The 16,998-nt window shown below is 28.2% G+C and overlaps 1 protein-coding gene across 1 annotated transcript; it reads right to left on the bottom strand.

Moving 5' to 3' along the window:
- Window positions 1–1,921: 1,921 nt before the first annotated feature.
- Window positions 1,922–16,496, bottom strand: LOC107442984 (uncharacterized). The gene is made up of 3 exons (XM_016056705.3): window positions 16,347–16,496; window positions 10,925–11,028; window positions 1,922–2,131 (listed from the first exon to the last, which is right to left on the bottom strand). The coding sequence occupies exons 1-3, from the start codon at window positions 16,434–16,436 to the stop codon at window positions 2,035–2,037; spliced, it is 291 nt and encodes a 96-aa protein (XP_015912191.2). The 5' UTR covers window positions 16,437–16,496; the 3' UTR covers window positions 1,922–2,034.
- Window positions 16,497–16,998: the final 502 nt, after the last annotated feature.

The following is a 16,998-nucleotide window of genomic DNA, read 5'->3' as shown; positions in this document are numbered from 1 at the left end:
GCAGGACTGGTGGGAAAGTCTCCTATTAGACAGAGAAGCGTTTCTGTCCCAAAAGACTTTTTTGAAATTTGCTTGGGGCGTATGTGTCCCGTTAGGCGCGAAAGGGTTAAAGACACTACTTTTTTTAAAAGATAAAACAACAAAAAGCTATAAGTATAATATTTAAAAAAACATTAATATTTGCTGCTCGGAATTAGATTTGGTTGAGATAGTTTCGCAAAAAGTTAGTTATGATTTTTTGACTTGCGTAATTAGTTTTAGAAATATGACCAAAGCGAGCAAATTTTCTAAGTTTAGAAATATTTATTTTACCTTATTTATTTATTTTTTATAAACGTCGATGAACGGCAGACTTAATTTTCGGGTATATGACTACTAATGTTCAACTCCTTAGCCTTGTCATTTTGAACCCAATCCAGAAGACAAGGGATCAAGTATTGGGAGAAATTTGTCTTCGGCGAGGACTTTTTAAGGGAACTAACCCGCATTTACGTTACATGGAGAAGGAAACCACGAAAATATTTCATGGTTAACCTGGCGCTAAGGGGATTCTAACCCATGACCCTACCAAAATGAGGATATTTTACGTCAACACTGTGGTCCGTGCGAGCCGGGTGCGGAATTCGTATCGACCACCCATCGCTAGAATTCAAACCCGGTTCACCTTATTGGAAGGCGAACGCTCTATCGCCTGAGCCACCACAATTTCATAACCGTCGTTGAACAGCCGACCCAATTTTGGGTTTACGACTACTAATGTTCAACTCCATAGCCTTGTAATTTTAAACTCAATCCAGAAGATAATTGAACTCCTGGAGCAAGCATTGGGAGAAATTTGCCTTTGTGGCGGGCTTTTTGATGGAACTAACCCGCATATGCGTTACATGGAGAGGAAAACCACGAAATCCTCCCATGGTTAGCCCACGGCAAGCGGACTCTAACCCATGATCCGCATATCGCTGAAGATATTTGACTTCGAGCCATTACACTTGAAAATATTGCGAGTCCATGTTGCGAAATATTTTACCTTCAAAAGGTATTCCTGCTACATTTTGGGTATAAAAAAAATCCGAATCCGGAGGGAAAAAAACATAAACACGTTTAGGAAAAGCGTCTTTGTTTTGATTTGGTAACTTAAAATATCGTCTGTACTTTTAATTTAGCATGCATCTACCCTTTAAAACACTAAAACTGTATTTTGTCCGAGGAAAGTTTTTTCATTAGAACATAGAATTTTTTCTCAAATTCTAAGATCTAATGATAAAATTTTGCGCAGATTAATATGCATTCGATGAAGATTTTCTCATTAGATATACACTACCCTGCAATTGAAAAAGTAACTGTAGTGTTTACGATAGAGTTCGTGACAACTATTTTCGTATAATTTCAATTGCTGCAAGTTAGTAAAGTAGAATTTCAAAAAACTGATAAAAACAAAATTTATTTCGAAAAAAAAAATTGCAACATGTAGCTTTATCATAATGCAAAGAAGACAAATGTATAAAAATTTTATTCTAAATTTTTCTATTGCCACTTGCCAATATTCTTGGTGAAATCAAGCAAAGTTAAGGCAAAGGGTTAGTTTCATGTTTCTCAGTGGCGCCATCCTTGGTCAAGAATACGACTTCAGCCACACACACAAAACACAACCCGTTTAGAAGACACGGACCCATTCGTACACAGATTGTAATTTTGATCTAAACCAGGAAAGATCAATCTCCAATTCAATACTCGCAGAGGTAGTCACTATTTACTACACGGGGAGTCTACGGTCAACGGGAATCGAACCCACGACCTCTTGGACATGGACGCAACGCCCTACCAACCAGGCTATCCTGGCGTTGATTTTTCTAATGCATGGCAGTACACATGTTTTTATTTCGTGCACGGTACATCGTGTAGGATCGAAAAACATGAAGGGTATTATAAAAGCAAACTTTTAATGATGTGATTAATACTGAGAAATGTATAAAATGTTAATATACAAGATAATAAATAACAGTTGTGATGAGAATACAGTTCCGTCCATTCCATTCATTTTAAAGATGTTGGAGAACAACGATGAACGAATGCAGCAATGGATATGTCATCACCTGACCGCACACACTGGCTGTTACTCGGACAGTCACACCTTAAAATAAATGAAGTCACAATAAGTTACATTGATATTTTTTGGAAAAAAATTTGAGATAAATAATGTATCACTTATTGGAGATGATTTAGATTTCAAGAATGTAAAAGTATTTAGAAGATTATTTTTGGACTGAAGTACAGTCTCAGTCCAAAAGTATCATCATAACATCAAGTCATTATTATTGAAAATATTGTCTGTACAAATTAATGAACATATTATAGACCCTGTAACAATTAAGTAAACATGCGTGAGAATCTGATCATTAAATCAAAAGCCATTCAGGGTGCTCGTTATTTTACTTTGCGTACTTCCTATATATACAGGATAGCAAACCCTCGAATAGATTCTACATAGGAAATTTAAGTATCAGTAGTTTTTGACATTATCACCAAATAGTTTTTACTATATTGTATAGTGCACAGTAGTATACCTACAGTATTCAATGATTCATGATTAAATCACTTGATTCAATTATTTAAATCAGCTTATTTTTTTATTTAAAAAAAAACATTGGTTCAAGCTAAAAAAAATTATATTGCATAATTTATAAATATGTTCTTAAAGTTATAATTTTTTAAAAGCCTGATCTCAGTGATAGTGAAGGTTTAAATTAAAGAAATAAGGAAAAGTTAATTTATGTAAAATAGTAGATGTGCTCAAAATAGACAATAAAATAAAAAGTATTAATTAGAGATTAAAGTGATATGGAACTCTTAAATTGTAACTTTTCATAAACTGTATGCAAAATAAATTTCAATTTAATAAACATAATTCAATTATTCCAATTCAGTTTTATGTGCATTTAAATACAAATACTTATAAAACTTATTAAACAAATGTATTTTGTGTATATAAGTAATTAAATAAGTCTAGTCCAGCCAAAAGTAATTTAAAATATTTTTTTTTCTTTTGTTTCCTGATCTAAATTAATTTATTTTTCATTTGATATCTAATTGACAAATTTAGTCTTTGTCTATACAAATTCATGAAAATATTGAGCTTGATTTAAAATAATTTTACTTTTTCAGTCATTAGTTTGTAATAATTAAACAATTTTAGCAATTTAAATTATAAATAATAATTAATTTAATTGTAATATTATTTTTAGTAACGTTAAGGATTATTAATGTATTTTAACAAAGCGTTGATTAGCGTATGTAAAAAAAATCTGATTAAATCAAGATAATCCAATTAAAAAAAATTTCAAAAATTCAACCTTTCTTTTTCTTTTTTTTTTATTTATTTACCTATTTTAGAAAAAAAAATCACGATTTTTACAACCTTGCTAGAACACTACAAAGCTTAAAGGTACTAGTATATTTATTAGTTTATTTATTAGTTAATTTTTTTTACAGGGGAAACCAAAGCTGTTTTTTTAATTAAAAGGGGCATAAAAAAACTAATACAATCTTTGTAGAAAAAAATAGCAAAATAACAAACCATAATAATTCATAATCTATCATATAGCCCCTCTTTTAATATTAAAGCACAAATTATAAGCATTTTCATTATCATGGACAATTTTTCTTATCTACATTCGATAGTTAGAAGATTATTTTATTTAATATTAACTGCAATAAAAAAATATCTCTTCTAATATTCTATACCTGTTCTTAAGCCGAAAACATAAATGAAAGAAAAAAAAACTTTATACTTAATGCTTGGTTTGTTTATATCATAGTTATTCATAAAAGTAGTTTGATAATAAGATAATTAGTTTATGACGTTATCAGCGAACGAAAATAGTTTTAAGCAAATGACGACTTCTAAGAAATTTCATTAAAAAAAAAATTCGTAATAGCTATAGTGTAGTAAATTCTTTCATGTTATCAAAAAAACGGAGGTCGTTGAAACAGAAAAATTGCAACCATATCTAACTTCCGGTGCAATATTTGCTTAAGCTAAATATTTCCAGAGGATATTGACTAATACCGATTATCGTTAGCTATTTTTACACATCAAGACCACACAAAAAAAATATGTATTAAAAGAGAAAATTCTATATATTTCTAAGGAAAATGCTTTAAATGCAAGAATCTTCTGGCACAAATCAGAATGTTGTGAATCTATTTAAATGTGAGTTTTTGTTTATTACAATTTTTTAATTAAAAACAATTATTGCAAAAAAGAAAAACGCACTATTTTGGTTTTAAATATTCTATGGGTACAATCACAAAGACTCTGCACAAATCTTATGGAAATTAATTCCCTGTCAAATTGGCAGGAAACTTAATATGTTGTAGTTCAAAATATTCTAATCATCCAAAAACTCTGAGTTAGTTTCCGAGATACGAAGTCTCAAATCATAAATAGTAGAGTCGTGGTGGCTCAGGAAATAAAGCACTTGCCTCCCAGGGTTCGAATCCTAGCGATGACTGGTCGATACGAATTCCGCTACCTGCTCGCACCGACCACAGTGCTGACATAAAATATCCTCAGTGGTAGACGGATAAGTTAGAGTACCCTTTCTGGTAGGCTAACCGTGACATGTCTTTCTATCCATGTAACGCGGGTAAGTTCCTTCAAAAAAGTCCTCCACAAAGGCAAATTTCTCCCAATACTTGATCAAAGAGTTTCCAAAGAGAGAATTGGGAACAAATTACAAGGCTATGAACATTGGTAGTCGGACTTAAAAATTGAGTCGACTATTTGATAACGGATATAAAATAAAACTAGCAAAAAAAAACATAAATAGTAATTCCTTGAGCGATATTAGCATTAACCTAGGAAATTGAAGAAAAAAAGTTAATAATGAGGTATTGAAACTTTAGATTAAGTAATGAAAAAACTAATAGCACATTAGAATGAATGCTAAATGAGTAGCATTCCTTTTTCGCATTCACCTAAGCCAATGCTGTGCGCTTGAAGCACCTTTCACCCAATTGCCTACAACTCTTAGATGTGCGACTCCGTATCTCGCTAATTATCCATTTTTAGACAGACATTGTGTCAATGAGAACTCTGAATGTTTTGAACTGCAACATGCTAAATTATCAGCCACTTTGACAGAGCGAATTGATTTCCATAAGATTTGTGCAGAAACCTCTTCAAGCTAATCTCAATGTCCAAAATTCGCGTTTTTACTCAGAGCATCAGTGCGAAAAAATCAGAAAATCCTCCTTTAATTATATTTCAAGTTTCAATGATATTTCAATTACATACGAATTAGATTTTTTCGATCTCATAACTGGAAAAGATCTTCAAATTTGAAATCTATATTTAAAATTGGAATTTTTCAAAAATTACAATTTTATTACATAAAATTATTTGATATTATTGCATAGTTTCTTTTGTTATGAACAATTTTTCGGCAATTTTGTTTGGATAAAATTGAATTTATTTTTTAAAACCACCCTATTTTTGCGATAATTTGCGTTTTAATAGATTTTTATCTATTTCTAAAGTCATTTAAGTACATAATAGAAAAAAAGTCTTTCATCATTCATAGAAAAACTATTGGTGCAAATAGTTCTGCCATTCAATAAAAATGAAAAAAAAAATGCTTTATCAAAAATAAAGCTTTACGATCCGCCATTTCCTTTTGTAGTTTCAGAATTTTGCTTTATTTCATTTTTATTTAAAAAACAATTCCCAAAATAAGCTAATTTTTTATACCTCCCTACACGGAAAAAAAAAATCAGAGAAAATTACCTTACTGCATAGTAATGACATTTCTGGTAACGAAAAAAGCAACATATTTTAGGTTAATAAAACCAACATATATGGTATTTAAACCATTCATTTACTAATTTTTCCATTCATATTAACCGGAAATTCTGGTTTTTAAAATGATAGTTTTTATTATAAGACACGTAGTAAAAAAATGCAAAACTGAAAATTAAATTTAACCGTATAAATGATTTTATATGCCATAATAAAATCACCAAATTTAGCCACATGTACCAAATTTTTTCATCTATTATAAAACCATATTTTATTATTAATTTTACCAAAATCATTACCAAAGAGCTTCCGAAAAAATATTTTTTTTTGGTATTCCCATAGAGCCAGAAACATGGTAAATTTTAACATATATAAATTTGTTCTTTTTTTTCTTCAGAGTAGAGTGATTTAACCTTTTTTTTTTATGATAACAAGAAGGGGATCCGCGATGGCTCAGGGGATACCGCGTTCGCCTTCCAATGAGGTGAACCGGGTTCGAATCCGGCAATGGCTGGTCGATACGAATTCCGCATCCGGCTTACACCGACCACATTGCTGATTTAAAATATCCTCAGTGGTTCAAATATCCTCCACTTACCCTCAGGGTAACCGTGGGAGGTTTTCTAGGTTTTCCTCTCCATGTAACGCAAATGCGGGTTAGTTCCATCAAAATGTTCTCCTCGAAAGCAAAATTTCTCCCAATATTTGATACAAGAGTTCCCTTGTCTTCTGGATTGGGTTCAAAATTACAAAACTGCGAAGTAAACCCAAAAAGTTGGGTCGGCTGTTCAACGACGCTTATAAAATAAAAAATAAAATAACAAGAAGATCAAAAGAAAAGTGTTTTTACAATAGAAGTATTTACATTATAAATGATTTGATTAACATAGGCAGGGATAGCACATCCAGCTCCCATTAACAAAAAAAGTTCCAAACATATTTTATTCGATAAAAAAAATTTCCATCAGATAATCATCTTTTATTTAAAATTATAATATCCATTAGATCTTAAGCATACCTATGCTATGGTCAGATGAATGACACAGCATATAATTACGATTTAAATAATTTGATTCGTATTTGGCCTGAATCCAAAATTGTAGCATCCGACCTTGGATAAAAAAGTAAATATAATGTAAATCGAGTATGTGTTTTTGAACAAGAAAAACAGAACAGCAATAGAAGATGGAGGTATTTGTGTTTGCGGGCAATGATAATTTATTATAATTTAATATTTTCAATAAAATTTCATAATCCAATCAAGCAGCTTAATACGCATAGGAAAAAAACAAAAGTTATTGAGCGTATTTATTTAAGTGAATTAAATACAAAGCTGTTGCTCTAAAATGTATCGCAACAAAATCAAACAGAAAATATTTACGTATTATCTCTACTAGGCGAAATGTAATTGATTAAAAGTAATGAGTTACATGTAATCATGATTACAAGTAATAAGCTATATTACTTTAATTAATAACATTTAGCCAACCTATGTAAAGAATTACCTTTCTTATTAAAATATAACATGAATAATTAGTGGACTGGTGATAAAAAATTTAATGTATCATGTTTGAGGTTTTTGCTTAGTTTTATTTATTTGTTATTTTTGTAACTAAGATTAGTTTTAACAATCTTTTATTGTAAAATGAATTGTAATCGTTACAAGTTTTTTTTCAGTTTTTAACTAAGATTAGTTTTAACAATCTATTGCTGTAGATGAATTTTGAATCAAGATTAATTTAAATAGTGATTCTAATAAATAATTCTGGAGGAAAAAAATATTCAAGAAGTGACTTTATGAGTTGTTTAATTTTAAACTTTTGTTGTTGCAACTTAAACTTTTAACTAACTGTCACTTAATATTTTTTGGTCTTATAACTTAAACTTTTTGTAATTTTAAACTTTTATAAACATAATTAATTTGCATTGCCGTACAAAGTATTCTACTGTAATAAATTGTATTATTGCATGAAATTTTAAAGAGTACTTTTATTTGTTTTATTCGAAACATAAATACAGAATTAATTTCGTGCACTTCTATAAGACAAAATCTTTTAAGTATTTATGTTCAAAAATTTAATGAACAGAAAATAATTCGAACGAATAAATAAGTAAATAAAAATGTTGTCGTCGTTAACCAAAATTTAGAGGTTTTTTTAAACCTATTTTTATTTATTTATAAAGGAATTTGTCCATTCATGAATTCGGTCATTAGCCGATAGGCCGATTCGTTGTTTTATTTATTCCCTAATATGATTCATTGATTCGCCTATTTTTTAATTTACTTATTCATAAAATGGTCAATTAATACTTTCTTCTTTTTCTTTATAATTGCACACTTTCATCGCCCAATCGTTCATTTAATCGGAAAATATTAAATACCTTTTGGTAAATAGAGAAGTCTAAAATCAAATATTAACTATATTTTAAAGAACAAAACTATTTTAGTTCAAGAAATATTGTACTAAACACAAAAAAAAAGTTCAGCACCTTCAGGAACAGTTGAGGGAGAAAAAACTGCCTCCCCAGTCCGAGTTTATACGCACAACAGAATACGTATATATACTAATACGAGAGAACCGTATTGAGACAACACCTCCTAGAAGAAAGAAGGCCTCCGCACGGATCAATTTAGAAACCCGACGCAACGAACATAAACTGCGCTGTGGGGTTAAATAAGAAATATGTCGCACAGTTCGAACTACTAAAGGATCGGATTCGCGTCTATGGTAACCCTTTTTGTTCTAGGTGATGATTGAGACCACGTCCGTGTGGTCATGGATTGCTTGAGTCAGAAATCATTTCATATGAAGAGCTTTGTGAAAAAAAACTAGTAAATGACATTTTTTTTTTTCAAAAAAAAAATTGAGATTTTTTGGGGAAAAGTTCTTATTTTAGTCTTATTTAAACACATACCATTCATTTATAATGTTAAATCTTTCAATTCCGAAGGTACTTCGTGAAAGAAGGAGGTAAGTGACATTATTTGAGTATTCTTTGGGTGGAAAAACAAATAAGTGACTTGATAACAAATAATCAACAAACAACCCTAGAAAAAACCTCGCTTAATACGCGAAACGGAAATTTTGGAACAGCAGCTTTTATACATCGAGGACAAATGTAGATTTTTTTACATATTAATAATAAAAAAGGAAAGAAATGCCTCTTAAATAGCTTCAACGTATAATTTCAGGGAGCAAACCCGTGTTGAAAATAAATAATTTTTTTATGTTAGTAAATTTAATACTGTTAATTAATACTATTACTAACCTAAAATAAATACTGTTACTAGCCGAATACACGTTTTCCGAATGATTTCGGGGAAAAAGAAGCAAGCAAAATCAATAAATCGGTAATAACCAAAATACAAAAATCGATAAATACCAAACAGTGCATAAAAGTGAAAGAGATATACTGACACAATTAATTAAATTACAGAAATTCCAGGTTTTTTAAATTCATTATTATTTGTTGCTCTTCCTGGCGGCTTAATGTTATTAGATGAAACAAATCACATTTATAGTAATTCATCTCATCAAAACAAAGATTAATTGTATTCAGTATCTTTTGGCATAATGTTATAACTCCTGATAGTCAAACATTGCCATAATCTACAATTTTCACCGGTACTTATTCCATTCGATGGGCCGCAAAAATTTATTTCCACAATACTTATATTAGGTATTGTAGTACCTATATTAATATACTTCGAACCAACTAAAAGAGCACTTATCAACATAATATCAGTAATGCCCAATCACAAAAAGGTTTATATTCTTTGGATGATTGTTTTTGAATTGAAAAGCAGTTTGTGCGTAAAATATTAAGCTTTAAATTTGAAATGTTAAACGTTTTCTCATATATTTAGCAAAATTAATAGTCACTTTTTCAGTGACAAATCTGTGACAGATTAAGTCGACATAGGAACGAATCACAGAGATAGGCGGTTAAATTCTTTTGTTTCTTACCTGCAGAGATTGCGTTGATGATGCAAATTATCATCAACGCAATCCATTGTAACCATGAGAGGTTTCCGTTTAAATGTTTTAAAAAAAAGTGACATTTTTGAATGAAAAAACTAATTTTGTAATGAAAAAATTTAAAATAATTGTGTTTCAACAGCTACAAATATTTTTTGTATTAAACTATTAAAAATATTTTTATTCAGTCAGAGACATAATATTACATATAACGAAATTACATAACATTTGCACCACACTCAGCGCTATTAAGAAGAATTCTTAATCATTACCGAATTCTCGCCCATTAAAGCGATAAATATCGTTAAATCATCTGCTTTGCGAAAGTTGAGCTGAGGCTGCCTTTGAATCGTTTTTGGACGATTTTCGGACCAAGAAGGGAGGATAAAACTTAATGCCAGTTTCTCCCAAATTGTGGTTGCTAAAGTCTCATTTCGTTAATATAGGATGCTATGTACTGAAACCGTTAAAAATCCTCTTTTATAAAAAGAGTTAGGGCCATATAAATGTACGTCCAAAATGTTATGATGTTTTTACAGCTATCCTAAAACATAAAGATTGAACGAAGTAACAAAAATAAGAAACGTATAAACTTTAAAGCTCATTTACTCAAGTTCGCTAAAATGTCACTTACCTGGTTTTTCCACAAAACTCTTATGATATGCTGACTTGATGATAGGGTGGATAGTGAAGGGAGAATCGCGGGATCACATATGTATGATTATGGTCCTGAAGGGGTTAATTCATGCTTAAAAAATTAAGTATAAATAGTCTAAATTACATCAACACACGCAAAGTAAGACTCCCGAAAACAAACGCACTTAGAAAAATATTAAATAGAATTATAATATTTTACTTCAATATTTTTTTTCGTTTAAAAAAAAAAGATTACTGGAATTAAGAGTAAACGAACAAAAAATTTATCAAGCATCGAATAAATAGCTGAAAAAATAAATACGAGCAAAATAAAAAACAGTAAAAGTTAACACGAGCAGTATAAATATATCATAAGGTCTGAAACATATTTCATATTCAATATACCTAAATGAAACCAAAAATAGGCTGTAAATTTAACGTTTGCTCCTTTAAGTAAATAGCTTTTAAAAATTTATTTTATTACGAACAAAGAGTGAAATAATATACTTACGGGCTTTTCACGAAAGTTTCAACTATTCTAATATATGGTTTATAAATTTCCCAGCCACATGGTGTATCACCCTCACAAATCGGACGATTTTCACCAATATCTCTCTGCAAAATAAAATAATAATTGCGGAAAGATTGTTTTATATCATAAAAATATTAAACATAGTAAAACTTGTATCAAACAAACTATAGGAAGTATCTATTAGTTATATATCGCTAATACCATGCCTTAAATAAGCATTGAGTATTTACCAGCAACGACAAAATCGCGATATTAATCGAGACCAATACAATCGTCAGAGGCGACCTCGTCAAATCTATTGTTACATTTTCTTCAAGAATGATCTTTAATAATAAAATGCAGAGTTTTTCGCTGTCTGTCGCTCTTATAACCTCCAGTACCGTTTATTCTGTCATTCTTAAATTTAGATAGAGGCTGCGAAGGGCAAATTTAACTCCGATCCTAAAATTCGTTCTAAATTAATTCATTCTAAAAAAGTGTAAGTACCGGAGAAAATCTCGTGGTTGTGGTAAATTTTGATTATCATGAGTTGGCCTCGAGCAAACAGCATCATACCAAACGATTCTGAATACACTTAATTTTTATTTTGCTAAATCTAACAGCGTAAAGCCAGCTGTTTGAACAAAATATAATAACAAACTTAAAAAACGGAATTATTTTAGCTTCATTATGTTAGAGCATGTCTTCCAGTTTTGTTCAGGATTTCGTATTGTTGTTTAGTACTGATATATCGATTGTTTACTTTTTTCCACCCAGTACAGAGAACGGATATTCAGCTAGGGAAAGACGTTTCTTAAGAAAGTTTTAACAGTTAACTGTCAGATTTAATCAAGAAATTCATTATTATTAGTGAAGAATATTTAATTTTTGAAAAATTCATAGATGCACTACTTTTTTTATAAATGATTCTTTTTTGGAAAAAGTCAAATCACCCGATCTAATCCCTTTATAATAAGGTAAGACCTAGTGCATATGAAAACTCTATGGGAAATTTAGAATTAAAATTTTGCAGATATTTTAATATTTTAGAAGAAAATTTAAGAATATTATGTACGAAATTCATATGTGAAGTAATTATCTTCTTCACACGATTGATGGCTTCTTCACAGGATTGATCTTTCATGGGCTGAGTTTCAGATCCTCAACTTTTCTCTTTTTTTCCACTCGAAATGACTTTCCCGCAGAATACCGCATCACTGGCTGCGATCAGAAAACAGTGGGTAAACACTTTGATCAACCTGCGTAGGGACCGCGGGTATGCGGTGTCGTTCCTCGTTAAACTGTTCTACCGTAAAATGCTCGACATCGCGCGCGCAGGTCGTCGGGCAACCAAAGCAGAGAAGCCATCCCCTCTGCAGAAGATCGGATCATCCTCAGGGATGTTTCCCAGAACGTCGCCAATAGTTCATTGTGCAGCTCTAGTGCAACATAAGTAAAGTACCATCTCTTGATAGCTCTTTTTTTTTTCTTCTTTATTCTGATATTCTAAATCGGCTTTACATGGTGATCCTAGTACCCGGTCTTAACCCGAGAGGTTAAGCTACGCTATTACTCCAGCTATTACTCCCCACGCTATTACTCCAGCAAATCCTTATTGATTGTTAAAGTATAAACCATACGCCTAGTACGAGATAACAAGACTAATGGTTTAAAAAATATATGGTTTTATGAACAGAAAAGTAAGGCTGACCTTTAATAAAAAGTACGTCTGACCAAGGTTTTATATACAAAATTTACGTATACAACATTGCTATCTAGATCTAGACAAAATATTATTTTTTATGCATGCTTTTGCGTTGAGTCAAAAGACACCATACACGAGTCAATAGTTGGAAATTAAAAAAGTTTTTTTAGTATTAATTTTGACGTGTGCTAATTTATACTAGTCTCACTACTAACTAGTGACTATCTAGACAAGAAAAATAGTTTGCATGTTTTGGAACTGAAAAATACACAAAAATACAAAACAAATTGTTTTGGATGCTTGGCAAAGTCCTCGAAAGTTCATGCTCTCCAGAATTTTATGCTATAATTACCAAAATTACTTTTTTTTCTTCAATATTATCTTAAATTTACTAATCAATAAAATAAAATAATAAATGGTAAAAAAACAGCCCCACAAATTTAAATTAAACTTAAAGTGCACATTGCCAAACGGTATCTTGCTTTTTTTTCTTTCTCAGAAAAAGCATTTAAATAAAAATTATAGATTTCCAAGTAAAAAATATAAAAACAGATTTAAATTATCTATCATGAAACAAAAAAGGAAAAATTTATTAAGGGTACTAAAATGAAGTTATAGACTATTATATTTAAACATGCATTTAAATAGGGTTTTCTAAAAATAATTCGCCTATTTTTCCATTGTATTTATTAACATATCATATAGAAATATTTTTTAATAAAGTAGAAACTAAATGAAAATTTTTGCGAAAATGTGTTTTTTTAATAAATACCAAATTAGAAAAAATATCATTTATTAAAATGAAGGACAAAAATAATTACATAATTTTCCTGACACTAAAAAAATTTAGAAAAAATTTCATTTAGAAAAATATTTTTTTCTGAAATTAAATATCTTACTGAGTTTTTTAAAAAATTAAAAAAATTTCTTAACTTTTTCAGGGTAATTCAGATTACATTCAGTACTTTAAACAGCGTAAAAACAAAAAGTCTCAGAATTTAAATTTTGCAAAATTTGTCTTGTAAAACATAAAAAGATAGACTGAAAAAGTTAACGCAAAGAGAAAAAAACAATCTTAATTCAGATATCAAAATAACTGAGCTAACTAAATGCCTGAACAGTTGTAAACTATTACAGCAAAAAATTTCTTACAAAATACTGAACTATATTATTAAAAAAATTTTGAATATTTATTTATAATTTAAAAAATCAATTTTAATGCTCTTAAGACTTTCATCGTACTATCTTTTATGAAATAAATATTACTTGAAAATATTATAATTAATTGATTAAAAAATTTCAATGTAATTAAGTTTCATTAACAAATAATAAAAATATATTATAATTCAGTTCAGCGGTTAAAATCATTATTAAAAATTTTTAAGAAATATTGCTTGAAAATTTCAACACAAAGTGTACTATTAATTTTAGTTACAACTAGCGTTAATTTTAATAATTGCAAATAGTATATTTTGCTTTAAAAACAACTGATTATTGAATCCAAATACTATATACTGAAATCTAACACAAATGAAACTATAAAATAAAATTGCGGGAAAAAAATAATGAAAAGAAATAGATATGAAATTATAAAATAACTCATTCAAACAAAAATATTATTCTATTATATATTATGCTATAAAAATATTATTGTTATATTATTGCCTGTTCTAACTGTCACATTTTTCTGAAAAATTCTGTGAAAATAAATATAACTTACAAAAGCTTTAATACTGANTATTTTTCTTTCTCAGAAAAAAAATTTAAATAAAAATTATAGATTTCCAAGAAAAAAATAAAAACAGTTTTAACTTACCTATCATGAAACAAAAAAGGAAAAATTTATTAAGAGTACTAAAATGAAGTTATAGACTATTATATTTAAACATGCATTTAAATAGGATTTTCTAAAAATAATTCGCCTATTTTTCCATTGCATTTACTAAGATATCATATAGAAATATTTTTTTAATAAAATAGAAACTAAATGAAAATTTTTAAGAAAAATTTTTTTTTTAATAAATACCAAATTAGAAAAAATATTATTGATTAAAATGAAGGACAAAAATAATTACATAATTTTCCTGACACTAAAAAATTTAGAAAAAATTTTATTCAGAAAAATATTTTTTTCTGAAATTAAAAATCTTACTGAGTTTTTAAAAAATTTAAAAAATTTCTTAACTTTTTCAGGGTAATTCAGATTGCATTCAGTACTTTAAACAGCGTAAAAACAAAAAGTCTCAGAATTTAAATTTTACAAAATTTATCTTGTAAAACATGAAAAGATAGACTGAAAAAGTTAGCGCAAAGAGAGAAAAACAATCTTAATTCAGAAATCAAAATAACTGAGCTAACTAAATGCCTAAACAGTTGTAAACTATTACGGCAAAAAATTTCTTAGAAAATACTGAACTATATTATTAAAAAAAATTTGAATATTTATTTATAATTTAAAAAATAAATTTTAATGCACTTAAGATTTTTATCGTACTATCTTTTATGAAATAAATATTACTTGAAAATATTATACTTAATTGATTAAAAAATTTTAATATAATTAAATTTCATTAACAAATAATAAAAATATATTATAATTTTTAAGGAATATTGCTTGAAAATTTTAACACAAAGTGTACTATTAATTTTAGTTACAACTAGCGTTAATTTTTATTTACAACTTTTTATATTCTTTTATGAATCTAAAATGTAATTTTTTTAGAAATGAATAAAAATATTATTTATATATACCATATAAAATGTTCGACCTAATTTCCCGCGAATCTTTTTTATTCTTTTAAAAGATAACTTGTCTAGTAAAATGAATCTATTGTAAACCTAATGCAAATGGTATATTTTGTTTTAAAAACAACTGATTATTGAATCCAAATACTATATACTGAAATCTAACACAAATGAAACTTAAAAAAAATTGCGGGAAAAAAAAATAATGAAAAGAAATAGATGTGAAATTATAAAATAACTCATTCAAACAAAAATATTATTCTATTATATATTATGCTATAAAAATATTATTGTTATATTATTGCCTGTTCTAACTGTCACATTTTTCTGAAAAATTCTGTGAAAATAAATATAACTTACAAAAGTTTTCTTACTGATGAATATATATTCTTCTTTATTCTCCTTTAAAAATTGTTCGAAAATTCATTTTGACTAGTACAATGGTAAACTTAAAAGATTAAAAAAAGGGAAGGAAAAAAATAATTACATTCTCGAGTTCGAGTTAGTTCTATAGAAAAAACATAAAAAGATGCTAAATATCATATTAAAGAATTTCTTTATTCAATTTTATTTTAATATTATAAAAATAAAACACTTTAAATCTTAAGCTGTATGGAAAAAAAAGATCCACTCAGTTGTACTTAAATTTATTTTGAATAAAATAATAATGCAATAATAAATAATAATACAATGAAAAAACAAAAAATTCTAAATGTTTCTCAAAAGTTTTAGTTTCAAAGAAAAAACATAAGCAAATAATTTATAAGATTAAAATTTTTCTCTTACTCATGTTGATTTTAATCCTATAAAAATAAAGCACTAAAATAGTCAAACAAAAAAACAGCAACACAATTTATTCTTTTAAGGTACAGTAAATTAAGTTAGTGTAAATAAGAAAAAAAATTTTTGCAGAGAACATCGATACATAGAACATTTGGATAAAAGTAATCATTGTTGTTTTTATATATTTACCTTGATGTATCGAGCCTCCAAACAGGAGAAAAGAAATAAACAGATAAACGTAAGCCTTAACAACATTTTCACTTTCATTTGAATCAACATCTTAAGGATCCATTGAAGAGTTGCTTGCTTTTATAAACATGACAATCACTACGTAACTATGACTGCACCCACAAACAAGAAATTTGGTGGGTTGCCAAAAAGAATTCTTTAGCTATTTCCATGATGAAAAAATTAAGCCAAATTATAAAATCTCCGCTAGTGATTTTGTTCGCATTTAAAAAAAAAAATTGTTGGTTTAAATTATTTATTATCGCTACTGTTTTCGTTATCTTCTGCAAGGGAGCAAAAATAATCTTTTTAAAATTTCTGGTCATTTTATTTATTTATTTATTTTTAAATTTATTTCGTTTATTTTCTAGATGTTTTAAATTATGAAAATATGCATACATCGCATTTCTTATGGTAAGATAAAACAAATCAAAATTATCTTTATCATACGAATAAAACGAATCAGCTCACTTAGTTTATTAGAATAAAGAAATGAAGACACTAATTCAAATAAAATTCAAAATAAACTAATCAATTCTATTCAAATATTCGAATTAACAGATTTAAATCAACTCATAAGAATCCATTGAATAGAATTTATTTATTAAAGTTA

Source organism: Parasteatoda tepidariorum, chromosome 1 (assembly GCF_043381705.1).
Source record: "Parasteatoda tepidariorum isolate YZ-2023 chromosome 1, CAS_Ptep_4.0, whole genome shotgun sequence".
Classification (NCBI taxonomy): Eukaryota; Metazoa; Arthropoda; class Arachnida; order Araneae; family Theridiidae; genus Parasteatoda; species Parasteatoda tepidariorum.
Note: the sequence above shows the minus strand (reverse complement) of the source record. Positions and strands in the feature narration are given on the sequence as shown.